The 21,033-nt window shown below is 40.3% G+C and overlaps 1 protein-coding gene across 5 annotated transcripts in view; it reads right to left on the bottom strand.

Moving 5' to 3' along the window:
* The window catches only part of PARD3B (par-3 family cell polarity regulator beta), a 1,031,031-nt gene that overhangs the window by 950,167 nt on the left and 59,831 nt on the right, over positions 1-21,033 (bottom strand). Inside the window, exon 1 of one of the 5 annotated variants that reach the window (XM_021075044.1) lies at positions 19,172-20,579. The exons of the other annotated variants lie outside the window; for them this stretch is intronic. Coding sequence (XP_020930703.1) covers positions 19,172-19,183 — 12 coding nt within the window. The 5' untranslated portion in view covers positions 19,184-20,579. Of the gene's footprint in view, positions 1-19,171; positions 20,580-21,033 lie in introns of those variants that run through there. 5 annotated transcript variants of the gene reach the window in all.

Below are 21,033 nucleotides of genomic sequence, written 5' to 3'. Positions count from 1 at the left end.
GCTGAAAAACCAAAGAACACCATGTATGATTCTATTTACATAAAATTCAAACATAGGCAAAATAGACCCATTTTTTGATAGAGCCAGATCAGTGGTTCTTTCTGGGGTTTGGGAGATTAGCTAGGAAGGTGCCCAAGTGAACTTTGTGGTAGATGGAAGTGTTTTTTATAGATGACATAGTTGATAGTACTGTGTCCCATGGTATTATCAAGTTTCAAATAAGAGCTACTTGTCAAAAGGAAACCCAGAGCCAGTGTCCAGCCATCCTTGGCAGTGTCACAAATGCAGGGTGGTAGAGAGAGGAGCCAAGAAATAAGATGGCTGATGGATGTACCACCAGAAAGACCACATAAAAGGGGGAGCCAGCTTGTGAAAGTAGAGACCAGAGTATGGAAGGTATGACTTCCCTTACATGAAAACAGTCCTACACAATGAAGGCACTACCAAGTCATCTTTTTAAGTTTGTATGAGAGACACTGTTCATGCTCTGTAACATCTTTTTGTTTTGTTTTGTTTTTTGTCCTTTTATGGCTGCACTCATGGCATATGGAGGTTCCCAGGCTAGGGGTCTAATTGGAACTGTTGCTGCTGGCCTACACCAGAGCCACAGCAATGCCAGATCTGAGCCACGTCTGCAACCTACACCACAGCTCACTGCAACACTGGATCCTTAACCCACTGAGTGAGGCCAGGGATTGAATCCGCAACCTCATGGTTCCTAGTTGGATTCATTTCTGCTGCACCATGATGGGAACTCTTTTTTTTATTATTATTACAGTATAAATGATTTACAATGTTGACCCATTGTGCTGGGCCAGAGATTGAACCCGCAATGCGTCAGATACAATGTGGATCCTTAATCTCCACAGCAGGAACTCCAAACACATTTCTGAAATGAATCTATTCAAAAGAAATAATTTAACAATTAATATAAGACACAAATTAACTCCATTAAGGGCCCCCAAAATAACAGGATTTGGTCCCTACCTTCAAAGTGGGTATGGTTTCATAAAGAAGATATGCCCTATATTGCAATAACCAAGATATACCAGTGTGATACCTGAGGTCTAGATTCAATATTCAAGTATTCACTGTAAGCTCAGATATCCACAGGTGCTTATCTTTCTAAATAATTAGAAATGTGTTACACATTTTCTTAGAATGTAGATATTTATCAATATAGGTAAAGACATCCAGAATACTCTATAGAATGTCCTTAGATCCTGCTCTTCCTTGCCCTAGTCCCTAACAGTTTTAGATATACTGGAATGGAGATTCTTCTCCACAATGAGCCACCATTATTACTATCTGGAGATATGGGGATAAATATACAGTTCGCATCACACACACACACACACACACACACACACACACACACACACTCTTTAGTGTCCACCTATGCAGGTATTCCATGAGTTCAGACTGGCTTTAACACCTTCACATGACCTCCACACCATCCACGTTATTTCAGCCTACCACCTCTAACAAGATATAAGCAGATATTGCTCACAATTAATCCACTTCTATTCCTTCCCAACATATGATGGCATCACACTCCCTTGGCCCCTCTCAAAATAACATATGGTGCCGTGACTTGATCTGGCCAATGACTCATGACTTGAAATGACATGTGTCACTTCTGGACGATGGCCTTTCACAGCCAGTACATAAGTTCATATAGTATTTTTCCTGCCTCAGTGGTTGGAAAGCTGTGTCGAGATGGAGCTGTCAGCCTGGGTCCCTGAGTGATCACGATGAAGAGAGCTCCCCTCCTGACATGCACTGAATACCTAGAATACCAAGAAATAAAACCTGGCTGCAATACATCATCAGGGATCATTATCCAAAAGTAACTCAGACTAGCTCAACTCTCTTAATTTCAAACTGTTAGTATGGTTGGCAATCTTCTTTTCTGTCCAGGTTTTCAGGCTTCTTTGCCTCCTGCCCTTCTCAGCTTTTCTATTGTAAAAAGTTGGCCTTTTATCAAAATGACTCACCAATTAGAGGACGCTCCTCTTCACATACTTGCCTCAGAGTCAATGGATATAACTTTTACTCTTTTCTGACTCTAACCCAAAATTTTAGAGCTGATTGTTCCTAAGCTAGTTATTTGGAGATAGAGGAATAAAGAAGACTAGAGATGGGCAGGTCTAGGGGAAGTGAAGAAAGTACATCGTTGAAAGGTTCAGAAAGATTACAGAAACCAAAAGGGTTCTGGAAGCCTCCAGCCTGATAGTAAGCATTCTTCCATAGTAAATTAATAAGTATTAAAGGCACTTAAAAGTGAAAATAAAGTTTAATCAACCATGCAGATAGACTTCTGCATGTCCAGGGGCTTCAAGTAAATCAGGCACTGGGCTCCAATGAAATCAGAGTTCACTGTTTCCTGCTGGCATTCTCTTTTTCACTCATGGGAGTCAATTTGTAAGGAATTACCAAATGTGTCTGCTTCCAGTAATTAGTCTTTTAGCTAATGTTGGAGGAAAAGGAGGACAAAGACTGGTATGAAAAGGTAGCGCTAATACCAAGTAAGACCAGGGCATACACAGTATTTGTTGAGTCATGTAAGTATTAAAAATGTGGAGGTTCCACGTATAGTTTGGGGTTCAACAAGCAAGCAAATAAGCCATCTTAATCAAGAATGAGATCTGAAAATTAGGAAGATGTTCTGTTGTGTGCCAAATGAAGGAACCTGGAATAGGAGAAATGCAGAATCTTTCAAATATGTCACCTCTCAGAAATCAAATGTTGTCAATTCATTTGTACTTTAAGTATAACAAATAATTAAAATGTAAGATTTGGAAGGCAAACAGACTCTGCATCTTTTTCTCAAGACTTTATTATATCCCACATTCTGTGCCCCTCAGCACCCAAGACGGCAACAGAGCAAATTACCTAATAAATGTCTTATTAATCTAGTGGTATGAGGGGTTTATCTAAGAAACACTGCGACCTAATCAGTTGCCTTCCTTTGCTCCATGATGTGCACTTTTAGATCTGTCATGTCAACATAGGCAAACTCTCTTCAAACCTAAGAGAATAAACTCAGAATAAAATCTGTTATGAGTTTTTTGTTCATGGCTTCAGAAAGGTAAAGCTTAGACTGGTTTATTAATCCTCCCTTTCTCCACTGATAGCATCACAAATATCTTCTCTCAGTAAAAACAAAATTGGTCCTAAAATACAAATTTAATAATCCTCAAGTGGCTCTGGAATAGTCATCAATTGATAAATACAATAGTACACTAAGCTAATTCTTACATAAACCCCTGCATAAGTTAATCTAATGGAAAAAAAATCAAGGCATATTATCTCTGCACATAAATTTTAGAAGCACACCTAACTGAATGCCCACAGCCATCAATTTCCCTTACCTCCACAGGGCAAGATGGCTTAAACAGTATCACAGTACCATTTCATGAGGTATTGAGCAATAGCATGCAAGCCACACATGGAGATTTGTAAAAGATTGTTAAATTCTTAGACCTAATGTGAAATACACTTATAAAGTTAAAATGGTAAGTTTTTAGTGGTGTTTTCTCCACTATGTGGCAGTTCACTCGCAGGTTTAATGACCTAGAGATAGGTTTGCTCATTCCAACATGACAAATGTATTAGGATATCAAATGTGATGGGCTTTATTGTTTTTATAGGCAATTAAGGGTCTTCAAAGGTGTATACATTTTTGGAGGAAACCAGATTACTTTTGTAGGGCATGCCTGATGTGGTACTAAGATTGGTCCGCATGGCTTTAGGAATGAATGCCCACAAGTCATTTCTGATGGCAGCTTGCACTTAATGTGGAAATACAGCAACATGACTACCATCAGGAATGCTGGCTTATTCCTCCCTACCAATGAGTCAACTTAGAACACACGGGTTCCCAAGTGTAATGCCCTTTGGCTGTTGTTTTCATTGTGTCACTCATCCTGTGGTAAGAAACACCATAAAAAATGGCTGTTGGATGCTAATGACAACTGCCATACTTGAGATATGCTCCCGACATTCTGTACTTTTGCAAAAGAAGAAATGGGTGATTCAGAAAAGGAGAGCTCTGTATTCAACCACCTAGAGCCTATGATGAAATTCCTGCCAATTAATTCTACTGAGACCATCCCTCAGCTTACACCGAGGACTTGAAGACATGAGCTCAGCAGTGGTCATGCAGTGAGGCTACCGGATGGCACTCATCTAGAATGCTGAGTGATGTCCAAATGGTGACCTTTTCCAGTCTCAGCACTGCAACCCTATTCAACAGCCACAAAACCAAGAGTAATCATTCTGTTAAAAGGGAATAGGAGGAGGTGAAGGAAATGACTTCTCTAAAAAAGGAGAGCACGTGTGAAATCCAGGTGATTCAAGACAGGAAACTCTAGTACTAGGCAAGAAAAAAACAAGGTATTATAGAGGCGATTAAAAGAAGAATCATTTATTCAGGAAAATATTTATTGCATAACTACAAGAACACAAATTTTCTACAAATTGTATATATAATTTATATATTTTATTGCATAACTATCAGATGAACGCAAAAAAATTTCTAAATGTACAATCAAGAAATTTTATTTCTATGTATATATATAAAACTTGTGTGTGTATACACACACACACACACACACACACACACACTCACACACACTTCCCAAAAGCATTAAGCAATGGAATGGGTAAGAGTTACAAACATTCAAATTTAAAGACTGCACCACAAGATACCCCTAGATCAAACTAAAGGGGTTCAAGTCTCACCACTTTTTCTGTTAATCATTTCCTACGTTGAGTTTTATATCAAAACAGTCTAGTAGTATATATTGCTGCCTTAAATGCAAGAGACACTCTCAAGAGTCACACTAGGAAATTAGTAGTTTGGCATCTTACCCCTAAGCACCAGCATTATGAAAGAAGTTGATTAGAAAGGACTCCTTAAACCAAAGGAATTTTCCAAGAGACAGGTCCCCTGACCCAAACTTTCAGGTAGAATCACCATTATCACCACTGTGGTCATATCCACTAAAAAGGTATGATCAATGTACCAAGCACTTGAAACAGCATTTTATTCACATTAATTCAATTACTTTAATCTCCACTACCCAGTGAAGTATCAATTTATAGATGTGGAAACCCATACTTTAAATTACTTGTCAGAAGTCTTTCCAGGAGCAAGTGGCAGATCTGGGATTCCCATCTATGCTCCTGTGATCCCAGAGTCCATGTTCTTGCCACTATACACACTCTATACTTCCACTTTCATCAAGACATCAGGCTAGTTTGCAATTCCAGATGAAAATTCAGGGGCATGACTATGGGCCAGGAAGAGGACTTTAGCCAAAGGGTTTAACAAAGAGATAATGGATGAGAAAACACTCTCTTCTATCCATGGACACTGGAAGAAATAACATTTGGGAAAGTGAGGTTGCATGGTTTGAAATCTTGAAAAGAGTCCCAGAAGAATATTTATTTATGCTAGTTGCACCTTCTTATTTAATATTAGTATGCAGACTGGGACTTGTCCATCTCCCCACCAGAACACCTAGTCTATGCCCTCCAGGAGAGTGTGACCAATTTTTTGCTTGGAAAAGCATCAGGAAATAGGTGGCATTTTAACTATGTCTTGAAGGGGAAAAAGTTACCAGATAGAGGGAAGCCTCACTGTAGCTTCTATGATTTGTCTACCCATCGTTACAGGTGAAGGGCAGCGTGAAAGAATCAAGGTGAGGTCAGAGCATTGACAAGATGGAACAGCTGGTTTCTACAGGAGGCTCTGGATGGTACCATTTATCTGTGAATTTACCCCAGTCCTAGTGTGGGCCCTAGTTTTGAGATCTTTCCAGAACAAATAAGAGCACCAGTGAATTAGCCAAGTGTAAAAGAATATGAACACTAGGGCTGAATAGTACATTCCTGACAGTTTTAGTAAAGGCCCCACAATCTAGAAACCACCACCCAAGATGAGGTGCAGACCACTAAGGTGGGGCTTACTACATAAACTCACAAAACAAACAAAAAAACACCTAGTTTTATGGCTCTTAACTACTCCACACCAAGAGAAATAAAGGGTTCTAGTAGTTGGAGATCTTTGCAGAGCAGTGTTAATATACAGAGGGAGTAGGGGTTAACTGCTGGATTCTCAGCAGTTGAAAAAGAAGTCATGCCTGATCAGAGAAACACAGGTGATTCTCACCAACAGGAGTTGAGGGGGACATCTTCCAAGAACAAGAAGAAAAGAGTCAGATTAAACATCAGCCAATCTGAGAGAGCATATATGAAAGAATATTCAATGGTACTAAGTCAAGATTACTGCCTGTGAGCATTATCCACAATAGCCAAAACATGGAAACAGCCTAAATGTCCATCAACAGATGAATGGATAAAAATATGTGATGTTATACACACACACACACACACACACACACACACACACACACAGGAATACTACTTGGCCATAAAAAGAATGAAATAATGCCATTCACAGCAACATGATGCGATTAGAGATTACCATACAAAGCAAACTCAGAAATAGACAAATACCATATGATATCACTTATATGTGGAATCTAAAGTATGACAGATGAACTTATCTATGAAACAGAAACAGACTCACAAACAGGAAACAGACTTGCAGTTGCCAAGGGGGAGGGAAGGATGGATTAAGAGTTTGGGATTAGCAGATGCAAAATTTTATATATGGAATAGATAATTAAGGTACTATTGTATAGCACAGGGAACTATATTCAATATCCTATGATAAACCATCATGGAAAAGAATATGAAGTATATATGTATACACGCATAATTGAATCATTTGCTGCATAGCAGATATTAACACAACATTGTAAATCAATTGTACTTCACTAAAATAAAATTTTTAAAAAAGATTACTGCCTATATCAAAGACCAATGACCCCTCCCCAAAAAAGATGTCCTAACCCCTGAAAACTGTGAATGTTACTTGTATGTCAAAGGTGAACTAAGGTTGCACATGGAATTAAGATGGCTAATTAGGTGATTTCAAAATGAGAAATTAATCTGAATTACCAGAGGTGGGGGGGGAAGGAAATGTAATCACAAACGTTCTTAAAAGTAGAAGAAAAAATTGGAGCCAAGAGTCAGAGAGATGGTCATGTGATATGAGAAGGATTTTAAAACAGAGGATGAGGCCATGAGCCAGGGTATGCAGGCATTTTCTAAAAGCTGGAGAAGGTAAGGAAACAGATTCTACCTTAGAACTTCCAGAAGGGAAAGCAGCCCTGGTGATAGCTTCATTTTAGCCCAGTTTGACCACGTTAGTCTTCTACCCTCTAGTTCTGTTAGAAACTAGGTTTGTGTTAATTCATTGCAGTAGAAGGAAACAAAACACTGCCCTACTTTCCAGCCCTCCCTCTCGGTACTTCGGCATTGAGAGTGTGAGAACCAAGGTGCATGGCTAGGGAACGAGCAACAGGACTATGAAATAAGAGAAGAGGGGCCAGCTTTTCCCCTTGCTCAGGACATCTCAGAGCAGACTAGAGCTGGGTTAAGGGCATAACCATTAACTTTTTTTTTTTTTTTGTCTTTTTGTTGTTGTTGTTGTTGTTGCTATTTCTTGGGCCGCTCCCGCGGCATATGGAGGTTCCCAGGCTAGGGGTTGAATCGGAGCTGTAGCCACCGGCCTACGCCAGAGCCACAGCAACTCAGGATCCGAGCCGCGTCTGCAACCTACACCACAGCTCACGGCAACGCCGGATCGTTAACCCACTGAGCAAGGGCAGGGACCGAACCCGCAACCTCATGGTTCCTAGTCGGATTCGTTAACCACTGCGCCACGACGGGAACTCCAATAACCATTAACTTTGAATGAAGTTTGAAATTGTGATAATTACACTAAACTATATTAATTACTAACAGGAGGGCATTTTACTACATTGAGTTGACCAGAAAAGTCTAGGGATTTGCTGCACATTTCATCCAAAGAGGAGAGAAGAATTAACCACATGGAGTAAGTGCAAAGGGACAGTGCGAGATAAGAGTAAAGTGGTTAGCTGGTTATCCCCCTTGAGTCTTGCTTATTCAACATGACAGCTACATACAATTGAAAAAGAACAGGCAACAGGGAGCTCAAAGAAAGGTAGAGGATGATGAATCAGAACAACCTTGTACTCTACTGCTGAGAGATTTTCACATTTGAGAAACAATGAATAACGATAAAGATGCTTAAAGCTACGGAAAAGGGTAGGATAAAGGAAATGTCAAAATAATACAGTCGGGTGCTACAGATTAGGGACATAATATACTCACAGGCGAGTAGGGATTTGTAATTGTATAAAAATCAAAGATGAGTCCAAAATTTTCTCTTCAGTTGAGCTCTGCTTCTGAATGAATGTGTGCCCCCCCCCAAAAAAAATTCCTATGTTGAAATCCAAAAATCCAAGGTGATGGTAAGGGGCAGGGGGGAGGTTGGGATGTGCCTAGGTCATGAGGGTAGAGCCCGCATGAATCTGATTAGTGTTTTTATAAAGACGCCCCCAGAGCTCCCTCACCCCCTTCCACCATGTAAGGTTACAGTGACAAGACAGCCATCAGTGACCAAGCAGGTCCTCAGCAGACACTGAATCTGCCAACATCACGATCCTGAACTTCCCGGACTACCTGTGAAAAATAAATATCTGTTTATAATCTACCTAGTTTATGACATTATTGTTATGCAAGCCTGAGCAGACTAAGACAAACTCCAAAAGGAACTGATTTCTAGATGACCCTGGCGAGTTCAACATCGGCATCTCTTTCATAACTTCCCCATGTCTCCTCTCCAGTGAAAATGCAGGAATCTAAAACATAGTATGTCATACAAAGAACCAAAGTGGTAATCACCACAGATGAGAGATGGCCATGCAGTTTGGAAAGTGGGAAGCTGGTAGCTGGGTAACATGTGGCTTAACAAAGCAGAGAGAACAGACACCTGAGCCAACCTAGAAAGAAGCCAACAAGAAGCAAGTCAGTGATTTAGGGCCTGGAGGTTGCAGGAGCCCTGAAGGTAGAGGCAAGGGCTGAAAATAGAGAACCATCTAACACTGCACTAGCAACCACTTCCCCCAGTCTAAGTGGAAAATTAGAGGTTTACATTATGGAAAGATAAAGCCAAGGAGACTATGTACTTGAAATATGAAATGTGCAGACATTGAGCGCAACTGAGCACGCGCATAAACACTAGAAAATTAGCTGAAAGTCTACATTGAAAAATGAATGAGTAAGGCTTCCCCTAGCTCACTTCTCAGTCAAAGCATCCTGGACACTGGCTGCCCAGGGTGATACCCTGACGCATAAAGAAAGGTCCCTAAAACTCATAAGGACCCTAAAGGAAGGTCTCTCTAGAAACAAAAACGATTTTCACAATAACATTGATATCACTTGATGGATAAACTATATCTACGACCATGAGAGTTTCCCATGAGAATGATGGGGATGTAATATTGTGCAATGAGATGTGTCAATATTTGGAGGATTGGCCTAACTCAATCAACTGGTATTTTCCAAACAACACTTACATGACACAAAATGTTACAAACCCATGCATAGGTATAAGTTCCATTAAAAAAGCAAGACTGACCATTGGATTTGAAGAGTTCTTTGATATGAGTGCAGATTCCACACTGCAACTAATCTTTAGCTTTTCAACTGCTTATTGAATTTTAGTGTAGCATCAGAGAACAATATTCACAATTATCTGAAAACACCTTGTACCAACTGCATATCTGGAGCCAGATTTTCTCCCAATGGTTATTAAAACAAATTTTAAGACTGATAGCAAAGGCAGATATGAGACTCCATTTATCTTCTATTAAGCCAAACATTGAGATTTGAAAAAAAAAAAAAAAAGTGTTCTCTTACTTGTCTCACTAGGTTTTCTTGAAACCATTATTTCACATAAAAGTTGTTTGTGTTAACATACAGTGGGTTTACTACTGTTATTTTTTAATGAAGTAGCTACTTTTTATAATTTCAGTTTTAGTTTCTAATACATATTCATTAGTAAACATAACCCAGATAAACAAAAGCTCTGTAAGTTGCAATGTTGATATGGTAGCCACTAATCACATTTGATTATTGAACTCTTAACAGGTGACCAGTCTGAATTGAGATATGCTCTAAGTGTAAAATAGACACTGAATTTCAAAGACTTAGTATTAAAATTAATGTTAAACCTCAATATTTTTATTGATTATGTGTTAAAACATTTTAGATTGATAGGGTTAAATAATATATTAATCTCACCCTTGACCCTTAAATATTTAAAATGTCAGTTATTCCCGTTGTAGTGCAACAGGAATGAATCTGACTAGTATCCATGAGGACACAAGTTCAATCCCTGGCCTCATTCAGTGGGTTAGGGATCCAGCATTGCTGTGAGCTGTGGTGTAGGCTGGCAGCTGCAGCTTGGATTTTTGACCCCTAGCCTGGGCACTTTCATATGCTGTGGGTAGGCCCTAAAAAGAAAAAGAAAAAAAAAAAAAAAAAAAAAAAGCTCTACCAAAAATCCAAAGTGCCCAGCACAATAAATGATTTTTAAAACCACACATAACATGAACTTGCAGAGAATTGGCAGGGGAAAATGAGAAGGTTTGTGGGTGCAAGGCAGGTAAGAGGAGACTTACTCAGCAATAACACTAAAAGTCGAAAATAAAACACTGTCTTCCAAATTCTAAAGGAGAATTACTTCAACCTAGAATTTATCTTGATAATCAAGAATGAGTGAGGAATAAAGATATTTACAGACATGAATGGAAAAAAAAAAAAAAAAAAGCTCCTGAGAGCCCTTTCTCAGAAATCTCCTAGAAGTGTTCGAAATATATTTAAAGGAATATCACTAAACAAAAACGATGCCATTAATAAAACCAGGGAAATATATGTATAAGCAAAAAACTGATTACAGTATAGTATGTGGCTAAGTTTTGAAATATATTTTCCAGTCATACTAATATAAAAACTGAATAATGACTGCCCAAAATTACTAATTAATGAGACACAGGATGGGGAGGGGAACCAGAGGATGTGAACTAGGAGAAAGGAATGAAAAGCAGTAAATCATTATAATCAACCAAAAATATCTTAAATTTTAAAATAAAAAAAAATATGCACTGAGGCATATTGCTAAAAGTGAGAAGAAACACAACGTTGAAAGTGGTTGCCACTAAGGAACAGGCAGGTGTCAACTTTAAAAATAGTACAACCTAAAGTTGAGAATTATTGAGTTCCCATTGCAGCACAGGGGAAACAAATCCGACTAGTATCCATGAGGATGCAGTTTCCATCCCTGGCTTTGCTCAGTGGGTCGAGGATCCAGCTTTATCGTGAGCTGTGGTGTAGGTCACAGATACAATTCAGGCCCAGCATTGCTGTGGCCGTGGTATAGGCTGGCAATTTACAGCTCCAATTCAACCCCTAGTGTGGAAACTTCCAAATGCCATGAATGCAGCCCTGAAAAGCAAAAATAAATAAATAAATAGATAATCTCTGGTTTTATTTAGCACACAATAACTTAGGACTTAAGTCTGGACAGAGCCTCTCATCTCTAAGGGACAACTCTGAAGAGATGAAGAGGTAAGCGAGGAGCTGGGACAGAGAGGAATTTTTGCAACAAAGACCAAATAGCAGGAACATCAAAAGATTACTGTTAATTAAAGAAAACAAGTTACTTCGACCTAAGGAACTGAGCATTTTTCTGTGTATGGAAAGATGCAAGAGTCTTGACTCACTGCAATTATTCCTTTGATATGTACTTCAGCTATGTGGGGCCAGTGTTCTGTGCTTTCTCATCCTGAGTCTCCTCAGAGTGCACCACTGAGGGTGGCTGCTGTGGCTGATGGCTGGATGGTGGGCATCCTGTTTTTAATCCAGAGTTCCTTCCAGACTCACTATCAGGGTGGCTGTAATGTGATGACTTGGTGGCTGCAATAGCCTTTGTTTCCTGACGTGGCAAGCAACATTTCTCATTGACAAAGGCCTGGAACTTGAAATTGCTGATACATGTGAAAAACCTGGTACCACCTATATAATTTTAAGTGCCTTACTTCAATTAGTTTAAAGTAAAATTTAAAATATTTAAAATATCAAACAGGAATGGAAGATACCTTGAACAGTATACACACCTTGAACAGTATACACACCTTGAACAGTATACACACCTTGAACAGTATACACACCTTGAACAGTATACACACCTTGAACAGTATACACACCTTGAACAAACAAACAGACACTTGCAAAGAAACTTGGGGTTTGAGTTTTTGTTGACAAAGCAAACCAGCCAATGAAAAAGTTCAGAAAAATCAACTAAATGTATTGGTAATTTGTAAATGTTGCCATTTTTATTTTCAACTAGGCATAAATGCAAAGAAAAGACAGCCACCTGTCTAATGATTTACCAACGATCATAAGCTGGGGATCCACGGGCTGACCCAACCTGGAGACCCATGCCATTTGGTTGTATAGTTTGCCCTTTTAAAACCAAGGGAGTTGGTTTAAAATAGAATCCAGGTTGCTATCTTCCCTTGTAAAGGTGAAAATCTAGCCACAGAAGGCACAGCATGTGTTCCATCTAGGCAACAAGGAGCCAAAGCCCAGCAGAGGCAGCCTGGTACCTCCTAGACATTGAGCATCACACATCCCACTACCAGATATGGCATCATTTCTCTGCACATGCCCCCGCGCAGAAACAGAAGACAGGCCAAGAAGATACCATCTTTCAAAAATAATCAGAAATAGCACATATAGGTCTGAAAAAAAAAAAAAAAAAAAAAAAATTCAAGAAAATTCTCATTGTCCAAAAAGCAACTATATAAATAAAAGCAGACATGTACTTCTTCAGTCCAGCCCTTGCAGTGCTTAGAGCCTGAGAATCCTTGTTTAAAAGTTGATAGGCTTGAAAGAAACATTTGATTCATTTTTGCTATATCCTGCAAGTTTGCATTTATATATTTTTCCTATATATTGCAAAGCTTTATATAATGTGGTACATGCACACAAAATCAAAATAAGCAGATCAGGATGTTTTAAAATCATTGTAGACTTTGTTCTAACTTAATCTGTAATTCTGTATGTGAAGAACATTAAAAAATGAGACTGCATCAATGTTTTCTTCATTTCACTTTGGATTGTGTGATGCAAGTTATAACCCTATTTGTGCCCCAGTCTCCAAGTTCTCCACCTTAGTGTGGGGTGAAGGAAGAAGGGGAAAGGCAGCATAACTTTAAGACAAAGCTATATTAGTTTTATTTACATGCCACAACACAATCTCCAAATGACCTCTGCCTTTCCAAGTAACATTTTAACTAAAGTGACAGAGAAAGGAATGCCACATTAGAACTGAGAGCAAGATAAAAAGGTAGAAGTCCTAACATACTGCTCTGCAGAGCATTATTTGTGACAAGGGTTTCCCACTTTCTCAGAAAGGGTTCATAATGTCAGCTTTAACTATGCTGCAAATTTTAATAGGATGTGTCTAAATGAGGACCCTAAAATGGCTACAATGACTTCTTCATCTGTAGCACATTCTGAATGACATGAGCTACTTCTCACCTGGCCCCAGGAGTAAAGTCCCCCGCAGCTGTTGCCATTCATTCCTAATGCCTTGGGGCTCCCTCATAGCTAAGCACTCCCCTAGCAGGATGAGAGCCAGAATTAAAATGTTGTTTTGTGTTAACAAAACAAAGTGTGGTCAAGAAAGCCTTCTTTGAAGGGCTCTGTGCTCTGGTTTTAGAAATACTCAGCTAGCAGGGTGCTGTTACTGTACCCTCTGACTGCTGTTGGAGGGATGGCATTCTGGAAGCGGTTTGGAAAAGCTCAAAGGGCAGTGTCAGAACGACGTTTTCAGCATCAGTTGCAAAATAATGAGGTCTTCAAGTCTTAGAGGGATTTTTCAAACATGTGTCGACTGAATATCGTGTGATAAAAACACAGCTATGTTACTAATAAATACTTAAAACTGCTGGGCAGCAGTAACACAGATTGGACCAACTGGCCATGTATTGTTCTCAGAATGCTCAGAGTGGAGATAGTGTTTCTCCTCCAGAGAGGACACAGCCCGTAGACCAGCATATCAAAGTGACTCTAACAGGGCAAGGGAACAAGCAGCCACAAGTATGCTGATAAACCTCTTAAATTCTTGTTCATACTTGCCACATTAAGCAAACAAACAACAACAAACAAACCCACACCCAGATTTCATCATCCTGGTAATACAGAACTTTCATTCTTCCTAAATACCATTTTCCAATTGCAAAACACTTAGAAACAATGTGCGGATTCCTCAAAGGAACTGATATTAAATACACCATGCTTTACACCTTGCTACTCTCAAAAGTTAGATTGTAAAAATCAAAACTTTCTAAGTAAATCCAAAAGCCTACTGGGGAAAATACTTTAAAAACTTCCAAGTTTAACTTTAGACACAAAAATATGAGTAAAGTTTTAACATTAGAAACATGAGTAAAGTTTTAACATTAAACCAGGCTATCTAATAAGTAGGGTAACTCCAAGGGTAATACATCAAGGTAGTCTCTGAACTAGAATTGCATAATTGGAATTATTTCTAACACAGGGAGACAACTATTGAAATACACAGACTCATAGCCTTTTTCTTTTTAAGAGTTTCAAATTTCTCTCACCCACAATTTCACATTATAACCATTTTCCTATTAATCAGAGAAATGTAAAGACTGAAATCCTTGCACCTTCCCCAATATCACCACAATCATACAAACATACACGTGTTGTGTATGGATGTAGCTGGGGGCAGGGAGGAGGGAAGGCATCATGAGACTACAATCGAAGTCAGGATGATACAATCTGAAGACGTCCCAGGTAATTGGCATCCCTATGCAATGAACTATGAATGTTACACTCCTAAAGTTCCTGAGCCAACCAGTTGATTTATCCGCACTAATAAAGAGTTTATGCTTCCAGGACACATTACATCCTATTCCCATCTCCTTCCAGGCAAAACCCTGAGAAAGTAAGACCCAGCCAATTCAGAACAACTCCATTTGGCTCGAGCTTCTGGGAGCAGAGGAGCATTCTGCACAGCTTTCCTCCCAGTGCCCTCCCCCTGGAGATACCCAGCCACCCACACACACTAAGGGGAGAAGAATGGGAAAGGGCAGATCTTTCTTTCCTGGGAAAAAAGCCAGAGTGAAAGTTTTGGAGGATATAAACATCTAACAGCTAGTGGAGAGCCATGGAAACCTTCTCCCCAAGCAAATGTGCTTTGCTGTAAACTTTCCTTGCCCCTTGTAATAATTAGTGTTGTGTTAAAGCAAATATTTTTAAAACCCACAAGCATGTGCTATTTAAAATGCCTAATATTAAAAACAAACAAATTCCCCCTTCCTGCCTATCTAAAACCAGCAAGACATCCACTCTTTATCACCACAGATATTTATCAAGTAGCTGACTGCTGGGGAGATGAAATATTTTGTAAATTTCCTCCTGTCCATTCTGCCAGGATCCTCAGTGAAGGATCCCATGACACCCCTGAAATGAAGCACCATTGGCACACGCAAGTGCATCTTTCTGGGCGGAGGCTTGCCGAAAGTCCCAGCTGGAAAGGGGATGCAAATCTTTAAAAAATACCACGGCTTTCACAGGATTACAATTTACATTAATAGATTCCTCCAGCCATCTAGTTTGGCCACCCTAGAACTCCTAAGGAATAGAACTCTAAACCACCTATTCAGAGTTAATCCCCCTCTCAGGAAATCCCTTAATACAGGTCTCTGATGGGAATGTGAGGCTCAGCCCTTTACTTCCGGCCCCTGGGGATTTAGAACAGCTGATCCCCTTCTCAGGTGGAGCCACACACATCCCTTCATTCCCTTGGTTCCCAAATCCTCTGATTCCACTGTACTATTTTACTTGCTTACAGTTACCGCACTTTCTTCGCGCCGCCTATGTACTTTTTTTCCCATACCACTCACAGAATGGCATATATATATATATATATATATATATATATATATATATATATGCAAGCACTGCCTTCCTGTCCTTCCAAGGCCCAGTTAAATATGTCAGGTTACCAATTTGCCATGTTTAACAGAGGCCCTACTCCGCTAATATAGTCAACAATTATGATGCTAGGTCCTTTATTTGCCATTCTTCTCACAATTCTTCTCTGACTCTTTTGGGCTTCCTTCTAGAACCTATACTTCCTACAATTTAAAGGAAAAATTCTCTGGTGAGCCTTCATAGAGCTTACACTATAAAACAAACCAACCTCCCAACTGCTGTATTTAATAACTTTAATATTTCATATATATATGGTAATCTGCTTCACTAATTTCTTTTTGATTATGATCTTAAACTCTGAGCTACTGAAGAGTATCGTATGTCGAGGACTATTTCTCCAATTTGCTAAGACCATTATCACTTTAAATTATTAAGTGTGCTCAATTTGCGCAATACCAGAAACCCAGTGACTATGCCAAAGAGTCTATTTTGCAATCACCTAATGGTAGTTCTAAGATGCTACAGCATCATGTCTGACTTCTTGCTAAGCAATGTTTACTTTAAAGCAAGAATCAACAGGGAGGGTAGGGAGAAAAAATGTCTGTCTTTAAAGGGAAACATGAGAAAAAGATAAAAATGTTTGAGGCTTTAATATATCTAAGAAAAATCCATACACACACTCTAACTGCTCCTGCACGATTGTTTTGGTTCTGTTTTCCTGGGGCGGGAGAGCATCCAAAGGAGATCTAAAGGAGTCTCTGTAAACTCCCCTGAATTGAATGCTACCCTAATGAGGTGCATACAGGTGATGCTTTTGGAGCAGTCTTGCCCTATTAACCCAGCAGCATCTTATGGGACTAGGTCATGACACCAAGAAGTCCTCTGTGGCAGCCACTGAAACTTGCTCATAAATCGTTGATGCTGGAGTTCCTGTTGTGACACAGTGGAAACGAATCCGACTAGGAACCATGAGGTTGCGGATTCGATCCCTGGCCTCGCTCAGTGGGTTAACGATCCGGCGTTGCCATGAGCTGTGGTGTAGATTGCAGACGTGGCTCAGATCCCAAGTTGCTGTGGCTCTGGTGAAGGCCAGCAGCTACAGCTCCTATTAGACCCCTAGCCTGGGAACCTCCATATGCTACAGGTGCAGCCCTTAAAAAAAGAAAAAAAAATGTTGATGCTCTTGTTCTAAGACCATGATAGAATCACACTTCACCACCCACTTAAACTTAGGTTTGGCCATTAACTGCCCAAAGAAGTGTGAGCATAGGTAACACGGGCCTCTCTGCGCAGAAGCTTTCAGACCCAATACCTGGATTTCCCACTCTTTCCCCCTGGTTTTCTGTAATTCTAGACATTTTAAGATGGAGCCTCCATCAGCCAGGACCCAAAGGATAGAGGGAGCTAATCTCCTTATCCCCCACGAGGGGCTCATAACATGAGGGAGAAATTGCTACTTTAAGCTAGGTTTTCCGATTTTTTTGTTATTGCAGCATAACCTCACCTTTCCTGATCCCAGTTTTAAACACCAATATATAAGATACAGTGTTGTGCTACACCTGTGGGAAACTCAAGACGAAGTCAGGTGGGAGGTAGTAACCCCCTCAAGTGGAGATTAGAAACAGAGGGTGCACACAGAACCAAATTTGGTCATGAATCGAGGACTGCAATTCCAGCTTCCATCCATGGAAAGCCTTCTAAAGCCTTGTGGTCAAACCACTTTCTAAAGGAGGAAGGAAAAGAAGTCGGCTTTCCATTAACAAATAGTAGCGAGACCGGAAGCCATAAAGGAGACAGGTGAGGCTGCAGCGTGGATTACAAGAACAGTCATAGGAAATAAATTTGGGAATCTAAGATGCAACAGAGGACAAGACAAGCCTTGAATCATCAAAATATGAACAATGACCGTAAAAACACCCATAATGCCCCAACACATTTTAGGGCACCCCATAACACTCAATCCTCATAACCATCCATGGGGTAGATACTATAGCGACTCCCCATTTATAGATGAAAAGTAAGGTACAGATAGTGATGGCCAGAGGCCCAAAGGGAGGAAGTAGCAGAACCAGGACTCGAACTCATTCAATCTTACTCCAGGGTCTGTGACATTAACTACAACACTAGATTTGCTCTCACAGACTTTAGACCACCTTCTATACAGGCTTTGAGACTCACTACGTGTTTAGGAAAGAAAGTCCATGACCAGCATCATGCTGTACTTGTGCTGAGTGTATAATGAGTCAAAGGACTGGTGGGTAGGTAAGATACCTTTTAGAAATCCCTGAAACAAAGCTCTGAAATGAAGCCCGTTCAAGATCTAAAGAGCCTTGTATTAAGATAGAACTAGTGACTATGAATCAATAATTCAGAAATGCATGATAGGGTCAGAGCAACATGCCTTCTGCCCCTTGGTGTGTGGCAGTTTAAGGCTGCCTACAAGGGTTTTGCTGCTCCTTTCATGGAGAGGGAGCTAGTCTAATTCTGCTCCCTCTCTGGCTTTCTCACACACTTGCTTGACAAAGAGACTATGGTAAAAATGATGGCCTGGGACTTCTGATGCCAGGTCATAAGAAGCCCTACAGCCCCTGCCTGGCTCTCCTGAAGCATCTAGAGCCCTGAGTCTCCTTGAAAGAAATACAAATACCTTGCAAAGAGGCTTTGTGTAAATGCCCCAAGAGTACACAGAGAGGACCCAGCTGAGCTCCGAGGCCTTCCAGGTGCACAAGACTATGAGCCAGCCATGTGAATTAAGCCACTTTGGACTCTCCAGGCCACTGACAACTAAATATCACCAAGTGTCCCCCAACTGATGCTCTAGGGAACAGACACAGCCTCCAGCCAAACTGTGCCAAGTCCTTGACCCATAAGACCATGAGATATAATTAATATCTTAAGACAATGCATGTTGCAATGGCTATGCTGGAATAGACAACTGGAACACACTGTTTATTAAAGGAACCCTGAAGTGCAACCAACTATGTCAAGGTCACTGGACATGCTCAGCCCCTCACTTCATTCCAAACCAGTCAGAATTTGTGCACATGGACTGGAGGACTGGCGTGTTTAGCAAGTTTCACCACTCCAAATGCTTCTCACATTGACGTTTGAGAAGATTAGAACCAAAACCACATACACAATAAAAATGGAACAGAAAAGACTGGTTTGCCATAAGATAAGTGGGATGAAAACTTACGCTGTCGTTCATCTCCTGCCCTTCCTGGCTCCACAGTCCCACTCCACACTGGCTGCCTGGAGCATCACCCAGGAAGCTTGAAATGCTGCCCAATCCTGAGCCCCGCCCCAAGCCTATCACTGGGAGGAGCCCCCAGGTGATTCTAACACGCAGCTAGGATTGTCAACAGCTTGGTCAGAGTTAACCATTAGTGCTTAACTGCTTTATGAGCAAAAAAAAGGTATTAAAAAAAAAAAAAAAAAGGTTTCCTAGGAAAAGAATCATTCAGAAGAAAGGAAGGTTTGGCTTGATTCCCCAAAGCTGCAGCAATGATCTTCAGGGACCACTTGAGTAAAATCAAGTAGAAAGAAATTGAAAGTTCTCTTCTTCCAAAAAATCTAAAATGACTCACATATGTATATTATTTTGGTTAAATAGTATTTTCAGTATATAAAGTGTATCTTAAATCTCTAAGTATGTTTCAAGAAGCAGTTTCAGGGAGCAGTTGGTGACTCTCAGGAGCAAATTTATATTTCTGCTTTTAAAATATCGTCGGGAAAGATTGGATGTCAAACAGCTTTTATGGGGAACATTTAACTTTTTAAAAAGGTAGCTTCGGCACTAGGCTGCTCACCACCTGATGGATTATATTCTCTTACCGAGCTAAGATTAAAACTTTTTTCCTAATACAAAGAATTCCGGAATGGAATCAAAAGGATATTAATATCTAGAATGTATACAAAAAAGTCAAAATGCTCTTCTCCAACTCTCCGTGGTGAGTAAGAGCACTCAGGATGTCAAAGGCACAAGGCTGTAGGCCATTTCCTATAAAACAAATATTCCCTCTAAACACTGTTAATATTCAGAGATTAGACAATGAGGTCATTAATGATGAATGAAATCATAAGCAGCTGTCTTAGACTCATCATCAAATGCTATTCAAGTGTGAATGGAAATGACCCAGGACTTTTCAATAAATATTTATTTCTCACCCAGCAGAGAGTACCGACCATGAGCCAGGTAATAGCAGGGCAGGTGAAAGGAAATCACCCAGAGATTTGCCCAAGAAGAGGCTGGATGAGCCAGATGGAATCACTCAAGTTTGAGCCCAGGAGGCATTTTCCTAGCAAAGGGGGAAGCTGTCTCCTACAGTGGAAACTGGTATGAATGAAGATCTTCCCTACCAAGGTGCAGCTGCTCCTCGAACTTGGAAGTATTTTTCCAAACTCCTGTTGGGTTTGCACTGCATGCTTCACATTCTTTCTGTGTAGAGTCCTTTTCAAAATTAGCCAAATGCACTTGTGACAGGAGTGAACAGAGGGCAGTCTATAAAGCAAAGTTGTTTTTTTTCTTTTTAGGGCCACACGTGTGGCAGATGGAAGTTGCCAGGCTAGGGGTCAAATCAGAGGAGATGCAGCTGCAGGCCGAAACCACAGCAATGTCAGATTTGAGCCGCGTCTGCAACCTACACCACAGCTCACGGCAACATCGGATCCTTAACCCACTGAGCGAGGTCAAGGATCCAACGCGCATCCTCACAGATACTCATTGGGCTCGTTACCTCTGAGCCACAGTGGGAAATCCCCATAAAGCAAGGTTTTTATCGGGGTGTAGTTCACAGGTATTAAGGTTCTACATTTTTGTTACACATGATTGTTAGAACAGTGAAAAACGTCCTGTGGTCTGATCTAAAGAAAAACAACATTGAAGTTGAGAGGGTAAATTTTCAATATTTTCATTATCTGTCCCCGATGGTCCTCAGGGATCCAAACAGTGCACACACATTTTGTGGATTGCTTTACTTCTCAGCACTTAATTTGCCCCAGTAGAGAAATTAACAAACAATAACTACTGAAACACTTTGTTATGAGGATTCCTGAAGT

Source organism: Sus scrofa, chromosome 15 (genome assembly GCF_000003025.6).
Source record: "Sus scrofa isolate TJ Tabasco breed Duroc chromosome 15, Sscrofa11.1, whole genome shotgun sequence".
NCBI classification, from domain to species: domain Eukaryota; kingdom Metazoa; phylum Chordata; class Mammalia; order Artiodactyla; family Suidae; genus Sus; species Sus scrofa.
This window is presented reverse-complemented; position numbering and strand designations above follow the sequence as displayed.